Here is a 19,970-nt window from a genome sequence, read left to right as displayed (position 1 = left end):
TGGTGACGGGACACTTTACAGATGTACTTGTGTAAAAAGTGTCTGAGCCAACTGTTGTATTTATTCGCAGCCACAGGCACCAGCACCAACGACAGTTCATGAGATATCTTCACGACTATGTGCTGTTGCTTACTCACATATTTCAATCTGTAATGTTTGGACAAAACTTGTGGCAATTTGGGAAGCAGAGAAATAGAATTGGTTGGAGCATAGATTTAAGATCTTTAATATATGGATTGTACATTCACGTATATTTATGAAGTCGTCCCACATTTTGACTGCACAGTGCATTGGTCCATCCGGGCCTCCTGGCATAACTGCACTTCCACTGGGAGCAATGGAGAACAGGGGGTTGAAGCAGATTGACCTTGCTTTGGGGGTTAGTTAGGGTGGGTGGAAGAGGCCCTGCCTACTAGTGGGCATGTTGGTCGGGGTTGTTGCCCGTCGTGGCAAGTGGGTTGGTTTCTGTGCTAGGGAGAGGCAGTGCTGACTGAGTCTCAAGAACAGGCCCCAGACGATCTGGTATTTCCCCAGATCCAGGCAATGGCCGAACATCTCTCTTCCTGACTTTGGGTGTGTCCCACACATACTTGCAGATTTGTGCTAGCCTGCTTGTTATGGGAGGCCCTCCCTCTCCCGTGGACAGGCCCAGCAAGCACTAAACTCAATCCTCTGGGATTATAAGACCCGAGTGGTCTTCCAGACTGCTGTCCAGAATGGCTGAATATGGAGCATGACCAAAATATGCATAGACTGGTGTCCTTCTGGGCAAAGGCCGTCCAGCAATGTTCTGGTATGGAAGGATGATCAATGCAGTTGTGTGAAGACCCAAGTAAGTAACCGATAAGGGGGCCTTCACCTTCTTCAGGTCAAACTCCATGTAGAATGGGGTATACTCAATTGTAACCAGCAGCTGCAGCAGCACTTTGCCTTCTGCTTCTCCACCCTCCTTTCATATTTCTATACAACTCTCCATATAAAACATTGGCAGCACATGTTCCTGTCTGATACTTTCACCTCTTGACTGAAAGGCTTGTGCCTCTATTGGCTGTATGGGTTTGGGGTATTCTCAACCTAGTTCCAAGTGGCAATAGGCCCACAGTACAAAACTGCCCCTAATTCGGCATAAAATAGCACAGGGTGGCTGGTGTGAAAAGTGGAACATTGTCACTATGATACAATAAGGTCTGCTGTTCAAAGGCTGGGGATAAGTTATGTTCCCCAGGTGTCCTGGCTAACACTTATCCCACAACCAACAGGACTAGAACATTTATCTCAATGCTGTTTGAGAGACCTGACTGAGGGCAATTTGGCTGCTGTGTTTTCCTACATTGCAACAATGACTACATTTCAAAAATACTTCATTGGCTGTGAAGCGCTCTGGGATGTCCAGAGGTCGTGAAAGTGCTATATAAATGCAAGTTAGTTCTTTCTTTGTATCTAACCCGTGCTGTGCCTGCCCTGGGAGTGTTTGATGGGACAGTGTAAAGGGAGCTTTACTCTGTATCTAACCCGTGCTGTACCTGTCCCGGGAGTGTTTGATGGGACAGTGTAGAGGGAGCTTTACTCTGTATCTAACCTGTGCTGTACCTGCCCTGGGAGTGTTTGATGGGACAGTGTAGAGGGAGCTTTACTCTGTATCTAACCTGTACTGTCCCTGCCCTGGGAGTGTTTGATGGGACAGTGTAGAGGGAGCTTTACTCTGTATCTAACCCGTGCTGTACCTGCCCTGGGAGTGTTTGATGGGACAGTGTAGAGGGAGCTTTACTCTGTATCTAACCCGTGCTGTACCTGCCCTGGGAGTGTTTGATGGGACAGTGTAGAGGGAGCTTTACTCTGTATCTAACCCGTGCTGTACCTGCCCCGGGAGTGTTCGATGGGATAGTGTAGAGGGAGCTTTACTCTGTATCTAATCCATCTGTACCTGGTGCGATTGTTTGATGCTGACACCCAACATCCCTCACCCTAAGCGTAAAGATGCATTTTTTTAAAAGAAGAATGCGGGAAAAGATTTGCTTTCCATTTGTAGACATGAGATTTGTGGTTCATTGTCTATTCTACGTTATTACACCTGTCAGTTGAGGTCAAAATTCCTAGAAACCCTAAAGTGATCTTTGGTGAGTCCCAGTCGCCTGCCTGTTTGTGAATTTATGGAGTTCTCTGATCAAGGACTTGCATTCACATAGCTCCTCATCACGTCTTCAGGATGTCCCAGTGTTTTACAACCAGTAGATTCCATCTTAGAAATGTAATCACTTTTGTAGTCCAACACGCGAAAGTCTGCTTTGATCACCGTGCCTCGTTTTTCTAATCGCTGTGGAATTAACCCGGAGAATCTACTGGTCCCATGTCGACTGTGCTTTTGCTGCGTGGTGCATGTGCTGCATATGGGGCCGATCATCCTCTGTTTGAATAAACCAAGCCAGAGCCTGCATCCTGAGGCCAGCTAGCCTTGGTTTGGGCTACAGATTTCTGTGCATCGGCTACCAAAACAGTAAATGATTGTGGGAGAAGAAGTGGATTTCTGACAGGTAGGGATTTGCATGCACGCAGTGCATTTGTGCACTTCACAGATTCTCTTGGCGGTACCTGCATATTTGATCTGTGATTCTGTGTTGCAGGAACTCTGTGTATCAGGTGTTGCTGCTGTGCAGTGGGATTGGAGTCATGATCCTGGTCTCTGCCATTGTCTAATTGAAGCCCTGGATTGTTCCCGGATCAGAGTGCCATTTCAGTACTACCTAGGGAAAAGTAACCTGTAGCCAGCATTAATGACACACGTGATCAACAAGACCAACTACTGCACCAATGTGGAGGGATACAACGGACATTCTTCCCCCACGTCTCATCTAAACGGAATTAAGTAATGGAGTGGTGCTGAATGACTGGAAGCGCCCAGTAAATGCTGCACCAAAGAGAAATGCGATAAACTCTCCTGTCAGATCTCGCACAACTAGGAACAGCCACTATGTCATCGATGGTGCTTCAATTTCAGACAATTGCGACCCCCGTAGCTTGCCCGACCAGACAGATTCTTGCTGTGTGGCGAGTGCTCAGCAATTCTCAGGTCCCACTCTCCCCACGCTGATACACTGAATTTCCCTTCTCCACACACCACCCCCCCCCCCCCCCACCCCACCCAAGACTGACAATCACTCTGTGCCTGATGAGCCTTGTCATTTGTTGCTTGACCGTTACCGTGAGATTGCTGCTGGACACGAGTCCGACGTTCAGCTTAAAGCACTGGGACGCTGCAGTAAGTGTCTACCCAACCCATGTGTGTCCTCAGCATCCTCCCTGAAAGAGGGATGAACACACCCTGTTGGGCCAGCAAGATCACCTCAAGGAACACCTGGCACCTGTAATTGGAGTTGTGTCATTTCTGCCTGACCAGACCAGGCTCAGTCGCTCCCTTCTCTACGATTGTATTACTAAAATGTAACAAAACAACAAATGGAGAGAATGTGACTCGAGCCTGAGCACACTGCAACAGCAGTAGTGATTACTCCAGGCACACTTTCGCTGAGGAATTCGAAGACCCGCAGCTATTCCAGAGAGGAGTCTGCAAAATGAGTATACTTCGAAGTATAGACTATTACATGCAACGTGTTTTCTGGTGTACTGACTCAAAAGTCGACTTACTACCAGTCAGATTTAGTGTTCCTTGTCCCCCTCGACCGCCCGCCTGTCCCCCTCGACCGCCCGGGATAACAGCCATGATGATGCTTCTGGTGTGTGGCGAGCATGCCCATTTATTGCATCGATATAACAATGCCATATTTCGGATCAAACTCTTTGATACCTTCATGTGGTCATTCGGTACTGCTGTGCCAGTGGAATCGGTCCTCTTGTTAGGAACATACAAAACTCCTCAACCTGTGCGCTCAGGTGAGGCCTGTGGGCTGACTGTTACTACCGGCTCTTATGTTAGTGTTAATGGTGCTGTCTGCTCTAGTGTGGGGCTGCTGCTCATTGCACAGGGATGAGATCCACAGCACCTCCCAGCTACGTACAGACCCATCAGTGAAACTGACACTCCGCACTTTCTCCTATTCCTCGAGGCATAGATTTTATTTTGCGTATTCTCTTTAATAAAACTATTTTATGTATTTTCATTTTACTTGTAAATATTTAGCATGAAATCTTTAATTAAACTATGCATATTCAGTTTTTGTCATGTGTACGTGTATTTTTATTTAATCCCGGAGGTGAAAGAACAATACTAATGCACTAGATACACAGGTCATCCTGCCCCTCCGCCCCCTTAGCGGTGGGGGGAGGTGGCATTTAATTGATGCAGCAAGGTGAAAACTCATTGGGCAGGACTTTAACCCCAAAAAACAGGTGGTTTGGGGGCAGTTGAGCATCAAAAATTGCAACAATTACAAACCCGTTCCCAACCCACTCATTACTGGTTTTCACAGGACAAGGGGTGGGTTGGTCACTAAAACCTTTCAAGGAGGCTGCAGGCCTCCATTTTTTTTTCAGGTTTTGTGATTTTAGGCCCTGGGGGTTGGGATTCCCGGGCTACTGCCTTCACGCCGCATGAGAGGAGGCGAGAAGGCCCAAAACTGCAGGTAAGAGAGAAATCAGGAGGGCAAAAAGGGGATATGAGATTGCTTTGGCAGATCAGGCAAAGGTGAATCCAAAGAGCTTCTACAAATACATAAAGGGCAAAAGGGTAACTAGGGAGAGAGTAGGGCCTCTTAAGGATCAACAAGGTCATCTATGTGCGGAACCACAAGAAATGGGTGAGATCCTGAATGAATATTTCACATCGGTATTTACGGTTGAGAAAGGCATGGATGTTAGGGAACTTGGGGAAATAAATAGTGATGTCTTGAGGAGTGTACACATTACAGAGAGGGAGGTGCTGGAAGTCTTAACGCGCATCAAGGTAGATAAATCTCCGGGACCTGATGAAATGTATCCCAGGACGTTATGGGAGGTTAGGGAGGAAATTGCGGGTCCCCTAGCAGAGATATTTGAATCATCCACCGCTACAGGTGAGGTGCCTGAAGATTGGAGGGTAGCAAATGTTGTGCCTTTGTTTAAGAAGGGCGGCAGGGAAAAGCCTGGGAACTACAGACCAGTGAGCCTGACATCTGTAGTGGGTAAGTTGTTAGAGGGTATTCTGAGGGACAGGATCTACAGGCATTTGGAGAGGCAGGGACTAATTAGGAACAGTTAGCATGGTTTTGTGAGAGGAAAATCATGTCTCACGAATTTGATTGAGTTTTTTGAAGGGGTAACCAAGAAGATAGATGAGGGCTGTGCAGTAGACGTGGTCTACATGGACTTCAGCAAAGCATTTGACAAGGTACCGCATGGTAGGTTGTTACATAAGGTTAAATCTCATGGGATCCAAGGTGAGGTAGCCAATTGGATACAAAATTGGCTTGACGACAGAAGACAGAGGGTGGTTGTAGAGGGTTGTTTTTCAAACTGGATGCCTGTGTCCAGCGGTGTGCCTCAGGGATCGGTGCTGGGTCCGCTGTTATTTGTTATTTATATTAATGATTTGGATGAGAATTTAGGAGGCATGGTTAGTAAGTTTGCAGATGACACCAAGATTGGTGGCATTGTGGACAGTGAAGAAGGTTATCTAGGATTGCAACGGGATCTTGATCAATTGGGCCAGTGGGCCGATGAATGGCAGATGGAGTTTAATTTAGATAAATGTGAGGTGATGCATTTTGGTAGATCGAATCGGGCCAGGACCTACTCCGTTAATGGTAGGGCGTTGGGGAGAGTTATAGAACAAAGAGATCTGGGAGTACAGATTCATAGCTCCTTGAAAGTGGAGTCACAGGTGGATAGGGTGGTGAAGAAGGCATTCGGCATGCTTGGTTTCATTGGTCAGAACATTGAATGCAGGAGTTGGGATGTCTTGTTGAAGTTGTACAGGGCATTGGTGAGGCCACACTTGGAGTACTGTGTACAGTTCTGGTCACCCTATTATAGAAAGGATATTATTAAACTAGAAAGCGTGCAGAAAAGATTTACTAGGATGCTACCGGGACTTGATGGTTTGACTTATAGGGAGAGGTTAGACAGACTGGGACTTTTTTCCCTGGAGAGTAGGAGGTTAAGGGGTGATCTTATAGAAGTCTATAAAATAATGAGGGGCATAGATAAGGTCGATAGTCAAAATCTTTTCCCAAAGGTAGGGGAGTCTATAACGAGGGGGCATAGATTTAAGGTGAGAGGGGAGAGATACAAAAGGGTCCAGAGGGGCAATTTTTTCACTCAAAGGGTGGTGAGTGTCTGGAACGAGCTGCCAGAGGCAGTAGTAGAGGCGGGTACAATTTTGTCTTTTAAAAAGCATTTGGACAGTTACATGGGTAAGATGGGTATAGAGGGATATGGGCCAAGTGCAGGCAATTGGGACTAGCTTAGTGGTATAAACTGGGCGACATGGACATGTTGGGCCGAAGGGCCTGTTTCAATGTTGTAACTTCTATGATTCTATGAGTGCCTTTATAGCACAGCTTGTGGGCCTGGAGGAGCAGGAGTGCTTCCCCCAGGCCCAACAAGCCTACCTGCAGTGCCCCCGCCCCCCAAATCCATCCAATCTAAGACTTACCTGAACACTTACCTCTTCCTGGCTCTTCCCCTGTCCAACTGAGACCAGCCTGTCAATCAGGCCGGCCTGTCGGGCAGAAAACCATCAAACTTATGTCAAAATCAGGATTCCCGTCCGCAATTCGACCCCTGCACCCTTCCTGTCTCCGGGCTAAAATTATGCTCATTGCTTTAATATAACCAATATTTTCCAGGAATGGTCAATTCAAATAAAGTTTGACCTTCTCCTCTCTGTCGAGCTCTTGTCTGTCCTTTCTAACTGGACAAGTTCTAGACAGTACATACGTTAAACACTGTTCAAAATACCCACTCCTGACCCCTCTGTCCTTTCAAGCTACCACCCCATCTCCAACCTCCTTTTGTTCTCAAGTCTTTGAATACGTTGTTACCTCCCAAATCCGTGCCAGTCTTTCCCGCAACTCCATGTTTGAATCTTTCCAATCAGGTTTCCACCCCTTCCACAGCATTGAAACGGCCCTAAACAAAATCACAAATAACATTCTACGTGACGAAGACCATTGTGCACGATCCCTCCTCATCCTTCTCGACCTGTCTGCAGCCTTTGACATGGTTGACCACACCATCCTCCTCCAACGCTTCTCTTCCACTACCCCGCCCGAGGCGCATCACAGGAGTCTAACCAAACAAAAATTGATATTGAGCCAAAGAAGATGATATTAGGACAGGTGACCAAAAGCTTGGTCAAAGAGGTGGGTAATAGAGAGCATCTTAAAGGAAGATAGTGAGGTGGAGAGGCAGAGGGGTTTAGGCAGGGAATTCCAGAGCTTAGGGCCTAGGCAGCTGAAAGCACGGCCGCCATTGGTGGAGTGATTAAAATCAGGAATGCGCAAGAGGCTGGAATTGGAAGAGTGCAGAGATCTCGGAGGGTTATAGGGCTGGAGGAGCTTAGAGATAAAGAAAGGTGAGGCCATCAAAGGATTTAAACACATGGATGAGAATTTTAAAATCAAGGTGTTGGTGGACTCGGAGCCAATGTGGGTCAGCGAGCACAGGAGTGATGGGTAAACAGCACTTGGTGCGAGTTAGGATATGGGCAGTAGAGTTTAAGTTTATGGAGGGTGGAAGATGTGAGGCCGGCCAGGAGAGCATGGTTAAGTCTGGAGGCAACAAAATCATGAATGAGGATTTCAGAGGCAGGGGTGGAGATGGGCGATATTATTACTTAGAATGTACAGCACAGAAACAGGCTGTTCGGCCCAACAGGTCAATGCCAGTGTTTATGCTCCACATGAGCCTTCTCCCACCCTCCTCCTAACCCCATCATCATATCCTTCTATTCCTTTCTCCCTCATGTGCTTATCTAACTTCCCCTTAAATGCATCTATGCTAGTTGCCTCAACTAGTCTTTGTGGAAGCAAGTTCCACATTCTAACCACACTCTGGGTTTAAAAAAATGTTTCTCCCAAATTCCTATTGGATTTATTAGATGACTATCTTACATTTATGGCCCCTAGTTCTGGTCTCCCCCGCAAGTGGAAACAACATCTCTACATCTAGCCTATGAAATCCTTTCATGATCTTAAAGACCTCTATCAGGTCACCCCTCAGTCTTTAGAGAAAAGAGCCTCAGCCTGTTCAATCTTTTCTGATTTTTGCCAATTACACGCCCATTCGACAAATTTACTAATGTCTCCCTGTATTTTGTCGTAGTCCTCAGTATTAACTATACTCCTCAATTTGGTGTAGTCCGCAAATTTTGAAATTGTACTTCCGTTTCCCGAGTCCTAATCGTTTGTGTAAATAGTGAACAAGTCGTCCCAGCACTGATCCTTGAGGAACACCAATTCCCATCTTTTGCCAGCCTGAGTAACTACCTTTAACCCCTACTCTCTGTTTTCTGTTTTATAGTCAGCTTGCTATCTATTCTGACCTTTCCCTCTTTGACCCTGAACGATCAGTTCTCAGCAAAGGCCTTAACTTCATCCCTTTGTGCTCCCACCTCAGCGAATTTCGAGCTCAACATGTGCTGAGCTCTTCTTCTGTCGCCTTCGCCACTATGCTCAATTCTTTGGCCAGGAGTCTTTTCCCCCCCCCGGGCACAGCAGACCCTTTGCCCCATCTTCACAATTCTCGTTCCATTTGGACCCCTCCCTCTGGCTTCTTACCTTCTCTTGATCTTTTCGTTGTTAACTGCCGGCGTGACATGGGCCGTATCAATTTCTCTACTCCCCTCACTCACTCTAACCTATCTCCCTCTGAACTTGCAGTGCTCTGTTCTCTCAGGTCCAACCCTGACATTGTCATTAAATCTGCTGACAAGGGCAGTGCTGTTGTGTGGCAAACGGACCACTACCTTGCGGAGGCTGAATGCCAACTCACCGACGCCTCCTCCTACCTCCCTCTGGACCATGACCCCACTGCCGAACATCAAGCCATAGTTTCCCAGACAGTCACTGACCTCATCTCCTCTAGAATCTTCTCCCCCCACAGCCTCCAACCCCATTGCCCCCCAACCCTGCACAGGCGGCTTCTACCTCCTTCCCAAGATCCACAAACAGGATTGCCCTGGGAAACCCATCGTTCCAGCCTGTTCTTGCCCTACGGAACTTATTTCCTCTTTTTTCTCCCTTTGTCCAGACCTACGTCTGTGTCTCTTCTGATGCCCTCCACCACTTTAACAGTTCCCAGTTCCCCGGCCCTAAATGTCTCCTTTTCACCATGGACATCCAGTCCCTCTATACCTCCATCTCCCACTAGGAGGGCCTGTGGGCCCTCTGCTTCTACTTTGAATGGAGGCCAACCAGTCCCCATCTACCACCAGCCTTAGCCACCTGAGGCTGAACTTGTTCTTACATTGAACATCGCCTTTGACTCCGCTCACTTCCTCCAAATAAAAGGTGCCGCTATGGGAACCCCAATGGGTCCCAGCTATGCCTGCCTTTTTGTGGGATATGCGGAACATTCCTTGTTCTGGTCCTACTCAGGTCCCCTCCCTCACCTCTTTTTCCGGTACATTGATAACTGTATCGGTCTCATTTCCTGCTCTCGCCCTGAACTGGAAAATTTCACCAACCTTGCTTCCAATTTCCACCCTTCCCTCACCTTCACATGGTCCATCTCCGACTCTTCCCTTCCTCGACTTCTCTATCTCTATTTCTGGGGATAGGCTGTCAACCAATATCTATTATAAGCCAACCAACTCCCTTGATTACACTTTCTCCCACCCCGCTTCCTGTAAGGACTCTATTCCCTTCTCCCAGTTTCTCCATCTCCGTCGCATCTGTTCTGACAATGTCACCTTCCACACCAGTGCTTCCGATATGCCTTCCTCTTTCCTCAACCGAGGATTCCCCTCCACTGTAGTTGACATGGCCCTCAACCGTGTCTGTCCCATTTCCCGCACTTCTCACTCACCCCTTCCCAGAACCATGATAGGGTCCCCCTTGTCCTCACCTTCCACCCCACCAGCCTCCACTTTTCCGCCACCTCCAGCGTGACCCCACCACGAAACACATTTTGCCCTCCCCTTTTTAGCATTCCGAAGGGACTGCTCCCTCTGCGATACCCTGGTCCACTCTTCCATCACCTCCAACACCCGTTCTCCTCCACACGGCACCTTCCCATGTGAGCGCAGAAGATGCAACACCTGCCCTTACACCTCCTCCCTTCCCACCGTCCAGGGCCCCAAACATTCCTTCCAGGTGAAACAGTGATTTACTTGTACTTCTTTCAATTTATTATACTGTATTCACTGCTCACGATGCGGTCTCCTCTACATTGGGGAGACCGAACGCAGATTGGATGATCGCTTTGCTGAACGCTTCCGCTCTGTCTACAAGCGTGACCCTGACCTTCCGGTTGCTTGCCATTTTAATTTCCCATCCCACTCCGACCTCTCTGTCCTTGGCCTCTTACACTTCCAGTGAAGCTCAATGTAAACTCGAGGAACAGGACCTCATCTTTTGATTAGACACTTTACAACCTTCTGGACTCAACATTGATATCAAAAACTTCAGATCATAACCACTGTTCCCATTTTTAATTTTTTTTAAATTTATTGGACTGCAGCTGCTGGTAATGGTTCTGATGTTGCCATTTACAGCTCCTCTAGACCCATCTTTTGTTCTTAACCTGTCCCATTACCACCCTCCTTGCTTTGCACCATCATCTCTTTTGTCATTTAATCACTTTTGCCCTCTACCCTATCGGAGTCCTTCCCTTTTGTTCTTTGCTCCGCCCCCCCCCGCCTTTGCCTGGCTCTGTACTTGCTTAAAAACTTTAACTATTTAACATCTTCCAGTTCTGACAAAAGGTCTTCGACCTGAAACGTTAACTCTGTTTCTTTCTCCACAGACGCTGCCTGATTTGCTGAGCTTTTCCAGCATTTTCTGCTTTTATTTCAGATTTCCAGCATCCGCAGTATTTTGCTTTTGATTTGCTTTCCGTTCTGCTACCTGACCTAAGTCATGATTTAAAATGCAAATATACTACATCTACTGCATTACCCTTGTCTACCCTTTGTAGTCCTTCTTTAAAGAATTCAATAAGGTTGGTCAAGCATGACCTTCCCTTTTGAAATCTGTGCTGACTATTCTTTATTATATTTTCGGTTTCTAGATTTCATTATCTTTCTTACCACCAACGTTAAGCTAACTGGTCTATAGTTCCCTGGACTTGTTCTCTCTCCTTTTTTAAATATAGAAATCACATTAGATGTCTGCTAGTCCTCTGGCACTATTCCCTTTTCTAATGAATTTTTATATATATATATATATATATATATATATATATAGCCTTTCCACCATCATAAGTCAGGAATGTGATGGAATACTCTCCACTTGCCTGGATGAGTGCAGCTCCAACAACACTCAAGAAGCTCGACACCATCCAAGACAAAGCAGCCTGCTTGATTGATTGGCACACCCTCCACCACCGGCGCACCATGGCTGCAGTGTGTACCATCTGCACGATGCACTGCAGCAACTCCCAAATCTGCAACCTCCACCACCTAGAAGGACAAGGGCAGCAGGCACATGGGTACACCACTACCTGCACGTTCCCCTCCAAGTCACACACCATCCCGACTTGGAAATATATCACCATTCCTTCGTCATCGCTGGGTCAAAATCCTGGAACTCCCTAGCTAACAGCACTGTGGGAGAACCTTCACCACACGGACTGCAGCGGTTCAAGAAGACGGCTCACCACCTCCTTCTCAAGGGCAATTAGGGATGGATAATAAATGCTGGCCTTGCCCACATCCCGTGAATGAATTTTTAAAAAATATTTGTAATAGTGCCTCTGCTATCTTTTCTTTTGTTATTTGTGTGTCTGTATAATACTTTACTATTTTCTTTATATTCCTTGATTATTTAATTTGGTAGTTTCTCTTTGCTTTCCTAATTGTCTTTTTGACTTCTTTCCTAACCTTTTCGTATTCCCTTTTGTCGTCTCCTTTGTTGTCCATGTACTTAGTGTATGCCTTTTTCTTTAGTTTCAATTTTGCTCTTATTTCTTTAATCATCCATGGTGTGTCATTACTGACTAGTTTGTTTTTGCTTTTTAGTGGGATATATTTCTCCTGGATTCTCTTGATCACAGTTTTAAATTTTTCCACTGTTCTGTACCTTTGTTTGTCAGTAAATGTTTACAGTTTATTTTCCCGAGTTCCATTTTCATCCTCTCAAAATCAGCTATTTTTCTAATTTCCTACTTTGGTCTTTGTCTTACTTATGTCCTTCTCAATCTTTATCTTAGGAACATAGGAACAGGAGTAGGCCATTCAGCCCCTTGTGCCTGCTCCGCCATTTGATAAGATCATGGCTGATCTGTGATCTAGCTCCATATACCTGCCTTTGGCCTATATCCCTTAACACCTTTGGTTGCCAAAAAGCTATCTATCTCAGGTTTAAATTTAGCAATTGAGCTAGTATCAATTGCCGTTTGCAGAAGAGAGTTCCAAACTTCTACCACCCTTTGTGTGTAGAAATGTTTTCTAATCTCACTCCTGAAAGGTCTGGCTCTAATTTTTAGACTGTGCCCCCTACTCCTAAAATCCCCAACCAGCGGAAATAGTTTCTCTCGATCCACCCTATCTGTTCCCCTTAATATCTTATAAACTTCGATCAGATCACCCCTTAACCTTCTAAACTCTAGAGAATACAACCCCAATTTGTTTAATCTCTCCTCATAACTTAACCCTTGAAGTCCGGATATCATTCGAGTAAACCTACGCTGCACTCCCTACAAGGCCAATATGTCCTTCTGAAGGTGTGGTGCCCAGAACTGCTCACAGTACTCCAGGTGCTGTCTAACCAGGGTTTGGTATAGCTGCAGCATAATTCTGCCCCCTTGTACTCTAGTCCTCGAGATATAAAGGCCAGCATTCCATTAGCCTTATTGATTATTTTCTGCACCTGTTCATGACACTTCAATGATCTATGTACCTGAACCCCTAAGTCCCTTTGGACATCCACAGTTTTTAACTTTTTACCATTTAGAAAGTACCCTGTTCTATCCTTTTTTGATCCAAAGTGGATGACCTCACATTTGCCTACATTGAATTCCATTTGCCACAGTTTTGCCCATTCACCTAATCTATCAATATCGCTTTGTAATTTTATGTTTTCATCTACACTGCTTACAATGCCACCAATCTTTGTGTCATCGGCAAACTTATATATGAGACTTTCTATGCTTTCATCTAAGTCGTTAATAAATATTGTGAATAATTGAGGCCCCAAGTCAGATCCCTGCGGGACTCCATTAGTCACATCCTGCTGATGTGAGTATCTACCCATTATCCCTACTCTCTGTCGCCTTTCGCTCAGCCAACTTCCTAACCAATTCTGTACTTTTCCCTCGATTCCGTGGGCTTCTATCTTAGCTAACAATCTCTTATGTGGGACCTTATCAAATGCCTTCTGGAAATCCATATAAATAACATCCATTGACATTCCCCTGACCACTACTTTAGTCGCCTCTTCAAAAAATTCAATCAGGTTTGTCAGGCATGACCTACCTTTCACAAATCCATGCTGGCTCTCTCTGATTAACTGAAAATTCTCGAGGTGTACAGTCACCCCATCCTTAATTATAGACTCCAGTATTTTCCCCACAACAGATGTTAGGCTAACTGGTCTATAATTCCCTGGTTTCCCTCTCTCTCCTTTCTTAAAAAGCAGAGTGCCATGTGCAATTTTTCAATCCAGAGGGACAGTTCCTGAATCTAGAGAACTTTGAAAGATTATAGTTAGGGCATCTGCAATGTGCTCACCTACTTCCTTTAAAACCCTGGGATGGAAACCATCTGGTCCTGGGGATTTGTCACTCTTTAGTGCTATTATTTTCTTCATTACTGTTGCTCAATAAAATTATGTTAATTTTATTGAGTCCCTGTCCCCGATTCAATATTAGTTTTCTTGGGATTTCCGGCATGCTATCCTCTTTTTCGACTGTAAATACTGACGCAAAGTAATTGTTCAACATGTCTGCCATTTCCCCATTGTCAATGACAATATCCCCACTTTCAGTTTTTAAGGGGCCAACACTGCTCCTGACCACCCTCTTTTTCCTAATATAACAGTAAAAGTTCTTCGTATTGGTTTTGATATCCCTTGCAAGTTTCTTTTCATACTCTCTTTTTGTAGCTCTTACTATCTGTTTTGTGACCCTTTGTTGATCTTTGTACCTTTCCCATTCGCCAGGATCTGTGCCATTTTTTGCCTTTCCGTATGCCCTTTCCTTATGTCTTATACTGTCCCTTACCTCTTTAGTTGTCCATGGCTGTTTTTTTTGGCAAGTAGAGTTCTTGCCCCTCAGGGGTATAAACCGATTCTGTATCACGTTAAATGTTTCTTTAAACATTTCTCACTGATCATCAGTCGTTTTATCCATTAACAGATTTGCCCAGTTTACTGTGGACAGTCTCTGTCTCATCCCATTGAAATTGGCCTTACCAAGTCTAGAATCTTAGCAGCTGATTCACTTTTTTCCCTTTCAAACACTACATTAAACTCGATCATGTTATGATCACTATTGAATAGATGTTGGCACACAGTTAAGCTGTTAACTAAATCTGGTTCATTACTCATTACTAAATCTAGTATGGCTTGCCCCCTTGTTGCCTCTAGGACATACTGCTGTAGAAAACTATCCCGGACACACTCAAGAAATTCACTATATTTCTGACAGTTGCTAGTCTGCTTTTCCCAACCTATGTGAAGGTTAAAGTCCCCCATTAAGACCACTATGCCTTTGTTACATGCTTTTCTAATCTCTGCATTTATACAATCTAGCACTTCAGAGCTGCTGCCAGGGGTCCTATACACAACTCCCACTAAAGTCTTAGATCCTTTCCTATTTCTCAATTCAACCCATAAGGTCTCTGTTGGCTGCTTACCTCTCGTTATATCCTCCTTTATCATTGAAGTGATTTCATCTCTAATCACTAAAGCTACTCCTCCCCCTCTTCCATTTTCCCTATCTCTCCTGTAGACCTTATAACCTGGTATATTTAGTTCCCAATCCTGACCATCCTGCAGCCATGTCTCCGCAATAGCTATCATGTCATACCCTCCAATTTGAATTTGAACCTGTAGTTCATTTAATTTATTCCTTATACTCCGTGCATTTGTATATAGAACTCTTAGTTGGGCCACACACCCTAGCCTGACTTTCAGCTTTGATACTGGGTTAATCACCTTACACATAAGAAATAGGAGCAGGAGTAGGCCAATCGGCCCCTCGAGCCTGCTCCGCCATTCAATAAGATCATGGCTGATCTGATCCTAACCTCAAATCTAAATTCATGTCCAATTTCCTGCCCGCTCCCCGTAACCCCTAATTCCCTTTACTTCTAGGAAACTGTCTATTTCTGTTTTAGATTTATTTAATGACGTAGCTTCCACAGCTTCCTGGGGCAGCAAATTCCACAGACCTACTACCCTCTGAGTGAAGAAGTTTCTCCTCATCTCAGTTTTGAAAGAGCAGCCCCTTATTCTAAGATTATGCCCCCTAGTTCTAGTTTCACCCATCCTTGGGAACATCCTTACCGCATCCACCCGATCAAGCCCCTTCACAATCTTATATGTTTCAATAAGATCGCCTTTCATTCTTCTGAACTCCAATGAGTAGAGTCCCAATCTACTCAACCTGTCCTCATATGTCCGCCCCCTCATCCCCGGGATTAACCGAGTGAACCTTCTTTGTACTGCCTCGAGAGCAAGTATGTCTTTTCTTAAGTATGGACACCAAAACTGTATGCAGTATTCCAGGTGCGGTCTCACCAATACCTTATATAACTGCAGCAATACCTCCCTGTTTTTATATTCTATCCCCCTAGCAATAAAAGACAACATTCCGTTGGCCTTCTTGATCACCTGCATACTAACCTTTTGATTTTCTTGCACTAGGACCCCCAGATCCCTTTGTACTGCAGTACTTTCCAGTTTCTTGCCATTAAGATAATAACTTGCTCTCTGATTTTTCCTGCCAAAGTGCATAACCTCACATTTTCCAATATTGTATTGCGTCTGCCAAATCTCCGCCCACTCACCCAGCCTGTCTATATCCCCTTGTAGGTTTTTTATCTCCTCCTCACTCTCCACTTTCCCTCCCATCTTTGTATCATCTGCAAACTTTGATATGTTACACTCGGTCCCCTCCTCCAAATCGTTAATATAGATTGTAAAGAGTTGGGGACCCAGCACCGACCCCTGCGGAACACCACTGGCTACTGGTTGCCAGTCCGAGAATGAACCATTTATCCCAACTCTCTGCTTCCTGTTAGATAACCAATCCTCCACCCATGCCAGAATATTACACCTTCTAGTTTTCACTTTATCTGTAGTGCCTAAAGTACACTTTCTTTCTGCTGCTCTACGCTTTTCCCTTTCACTTGTTCTTGAACAACTGTTTGTACTATTTGTATTGTAAATTTCCCCTGGGTCTTCCCCTCTCTTGCTGCTCTCAACTTTACTCCCTTCTGACTCCCCGTTCAGGTTCCCATCCCCCTGCCACTCTAGTTTAAACCTTCCCCAACAGCACTAGCAAACACCCCCGCGAGGACATTGGTCCCGGTCCTGCTCGAGTGTAACCCGTCCCGCTTGTACAGGCCCCACCTTCCCCAGAACCGGTCCCAATGTCCCAGGAATCTAAATCCCTCCCTCCTACACCATCCCTGCAGCCACGCATTCATCCGGTCTATTCTCCTGTTCCTATACTCACTAGCACGTGGCACTGGTAGTAATCCTGAGATCACTACCTTTGAGGTCCTGCTTTTTAATTTATCTCCTAACTCCTTAAATTCACCTTGCAGAACCTCATCCCTTTTTTTACCTATGTCGTTGGTACCAATATGGACCACGACTACTGGCTGTTCACCCTCCCCCTCCAGAATGCCCTGCAGCAGCTCCGTGACATCCTTGACCCTAGCACCAGAGAGGCAACATATCATCCTGGAGTCACATTTGCGGCCGCAGAAACGCCGATCTGTTCCCCTTACAATTGAATCCCCTATCACTATAGCCCTGCCACTCTTCTTCCTCCCCTCCTTGCAGCAGAGCCACCCGTGCTGCCACGAACTTGGCTCTTGCTGCTTTCCCCTGATAAGCCATCTCCCCCAACAGTATCCAAAACGGTATATCTGTTTGAGAGGGAGATGGCCCCAGGGGACTCCTGCTCTACCTGCCTAGTCCTTTTACTCTGCCAGGCGGTCACCCATTTTCTTTCTACTTAAACCTTATTATGTTGTGATCGCTATTGCCTAGATGTTCCCCAATGCTTACTTCTCTTATCTGCTCTGGTTCATTTCCCATCACTAGATCCAGCAGTGATTCCTCTCTTGATGGGATTTTTACATACCGAGTAAGAAAGGAGTCCTGCGCACATTGTAAAAACTCCATTCCCCTTTCCCTACCTCTTTTTGCCGGTTTATTTGGGGGTAGTTAAAATCTCCCATGATTATTGTTCTATGTCCTTTGCTCATTTGACATATTTGCTTACAAATTTCTTCCTCCACCTCCTTTCCACTATTAGATGGTCTGTAGGATACCTCGATCAGTGTGATCAATCCCTTATCTTTTTCAATCCATATGGATTCTGTTTCTATCCTTCTGTTAGTTATGTCCCTTTTTTCTACTGCCATTATATTATCTCTAATTAGTACAGATCCTCCACCGCCTTCCTTCCCTATGCTTTCTGATTATCTTATATCCTGCAATATTTAGTTGCCAGTCCTGTTCTTTATGTAGCCACGTTTCAGTTATTCCTACTATATCTGATTCCTCACTACAGATTATTGCCTCGTGATCCCCCATTTTATTGTATACATTGCTGTACAGGCAGCTTAATACATAGAATCATGGAAAGTTGTGCCACAGAAGGAGGACAAAAATGGCAATCTGTGTGTGGAGCCGGCAGATGTAGGAGGGGTTCTAAATGAATTTTTTGCATCTGTTTTCACTATGGAGAAGGACGATGTAGACATAGAAATACGGCAGGGGGACTGTGATATACTCGAACATATTAACATCGAGCGGGAGGAGGTATTGGCGGTTTTAGCAGGCCTAAAAATGGATAAATCCCCAGGCTCGGACGAAATGTATCCCAGGCTACTGTGTGAGGCAAAGGAGGAGATTGCGGGGGCTCTGACACATATATTCAGAACCTCTCTGGCCACAGGGGATGTGCCAGAGGACTGGAGAACCGCTAATGTAATACCATTATTCAAGAAGGGGAGTAGGGAAAAACCGGGGAACTACAGGCCAGTGAGCCTAACATCAGTGGTAGGAAAATTATTGGAAAAAATTCTGAAGGACAAAATTAGTCTCCACTTGGAGAAGCAAGGATTAATCAGGGATAGTCAACATGGCTTTGTCAAGGGAAGATCATGTCTGACTAATTTGATTGAATTTTTTGAGGGGGTGACTAGGCGTGTGGATGAGGGTAATGCAGTGGATGTGGTATACATGGATTTCAGTAAGGCCTTCGATAAAGTCCCCCACAGGAGACTGGTCAAGAAGGTACGAGCCCATGGAATCCAGGGTGCCTTGGCACTTTGGATACAAAACTGGCTTAGTGGCAGAAGGCAGAGGGTGATGGTCGAAGGTTGTTTTTGTGACTGGAAGCCTGTGGCCAGTGGGGTACCACAGGGATCGGTGCTGGGTCCCTTGCTGTTTGTGGTCTACATTAATGACTTGGATATGAATGTAAAAGGTATGATCAGTAAGTTCGCTGATGATACAAAGATTGGTAGGGTGGTAAATAGTGAGGAGGATAGCCTCAGTCTGCAGGACGATATAGATGGGTTGGTCAGATGGGCGGAACAGTGGCAAATGGAATTTAACCCGGAAAAGTGCGAGGTGATGCACTTTGGAGGGACTAACAAGGCAAGGGAATACACAATGAATGGGAGGACCCTAGGCAAGACAGAGGGTCAGAGGGATCTTGGTGTGCAAGTTCACAGATCCCTGAAGGCGGCGGAACAGGGAGATAAGGTGGTAAAGAAGGCATATGGGATACTTGCCTTTATTAGCCGAGGCATAGAATATAAGAGCAAGGAGGTTATGATGGAGCTGTATAAAACACTGGTTAGGCCACAGCTGGAGTACTGTGTGCAGTTCTGGTCGCCACACTACAGGAAGGATGTGATCGCTTTGGAGAGGGTGCAGAGGAGATTCACCAGGATGTTACCAGGGCTGGAGCGCTTCAGCTATGAAGAGAGACTGGGAAGATTGGGTTTGTTTTCCTTGGAGCAGAGGAGGCTGAGGGGGGACATGATTGAGGTGTACAAAATTATGAGGGGCACAGATAGGATGGATACTAAGGAGCTTTTTTCCTTCGTTGAGGGTTCTATAACAAGGGGACATAGATTCAAGGTAAAAGGCGGGAGGTTTAGAGGGGATTTGAGAAAGAACTTTTTCACCCAGAGGGTGGTTGGAGTCTGGAACTCACTGCCTGAAAGGGTTGTGGAGGCAGGAACCCTCACAACATTCAAGAAGCATTTGGATGAGCACTTGAAATGCCATAGCATACAAGGCTACGGACCAAATGCTGGAATATGGGATTAGAGTAGACAGGGCTGATGGCCGGCGCGGACACGATGGGCCGAAGGGCCTCTATCCGTGCTGTATGACTCTATGACTCTCTATGACTCTACATTAGCGTCAGATATGAGCTTCCAGAGGTATACAAGAGATGGGGAGGAACTTCTAGAGGTATACTAGAGACTAAGAGGACCTTCCAGAGCTATACTAATCACAGAGGACATTGCAGACGTATTATAGTATCAGAGAGGACCTTCCAGAGGTATACTAGAATCATAGAATGGTTATAGCACAGAAGGAGGCCATTCAGTCCGTCGAGCCCGTGCCGGCTCTGTGCAAGAGCAATCCAGCTAGTCCCACTCCCCCACCCTATTCCCA

The 19,970-nt window shown here is 45.7% G+C and overlaps 1 protein-coding gene across 2 annotated transcripts in view; it reads left to right on the top strand.

Annotated features, from left to right (window-relative positions):
* LOC137327803 (zinc transporter ZIP13-like) overlaps positions 1 to 4,172 on the top strand; it is a 61,523-nt gene extending 57,351 nt beyond the window's left edge. For both annotated transcript variants that reach the window (XM_067993614.1, XM_067993613.1), the window contains one exon: positions 2,622 to 4,172. In XM_067993614.1, the coding sequence (XP_067849715.1) occupies positions 2,622 to 2,694 (73 nt within the window). In that variant the 3' untranslated portion in view covers positions 2,695 to 4,172. The remainder of the gene's footprint in view (positions 1 to 2,621) is intronic.
* Positions 4,173 to 19,970: the final 15,798 nt, after the last annotated feature.

The sequence above is a fragment of the Heptranchias perlo genome, chromosome 12 (genome assembly GCF_035084215.1).
Source record: "Heptranchias perlo isolate sHepPer1 chromosome 12, sHepPer1.hap1, whole genome shotgun sequence".
Taxonomy (NCBI): domain Eukaryota; kingdom Metazoa; phylum Chordata; class Chondrichthyes; order Hexanchiformes; family Hexanchidae; genus Heptranchias; species Heptranchias perlo.
The sequence above is the reverse complement of the archived record's forward strand: the minus strand, read 5'-3'. Positions and strand labels throughout refer to the sequence as shown.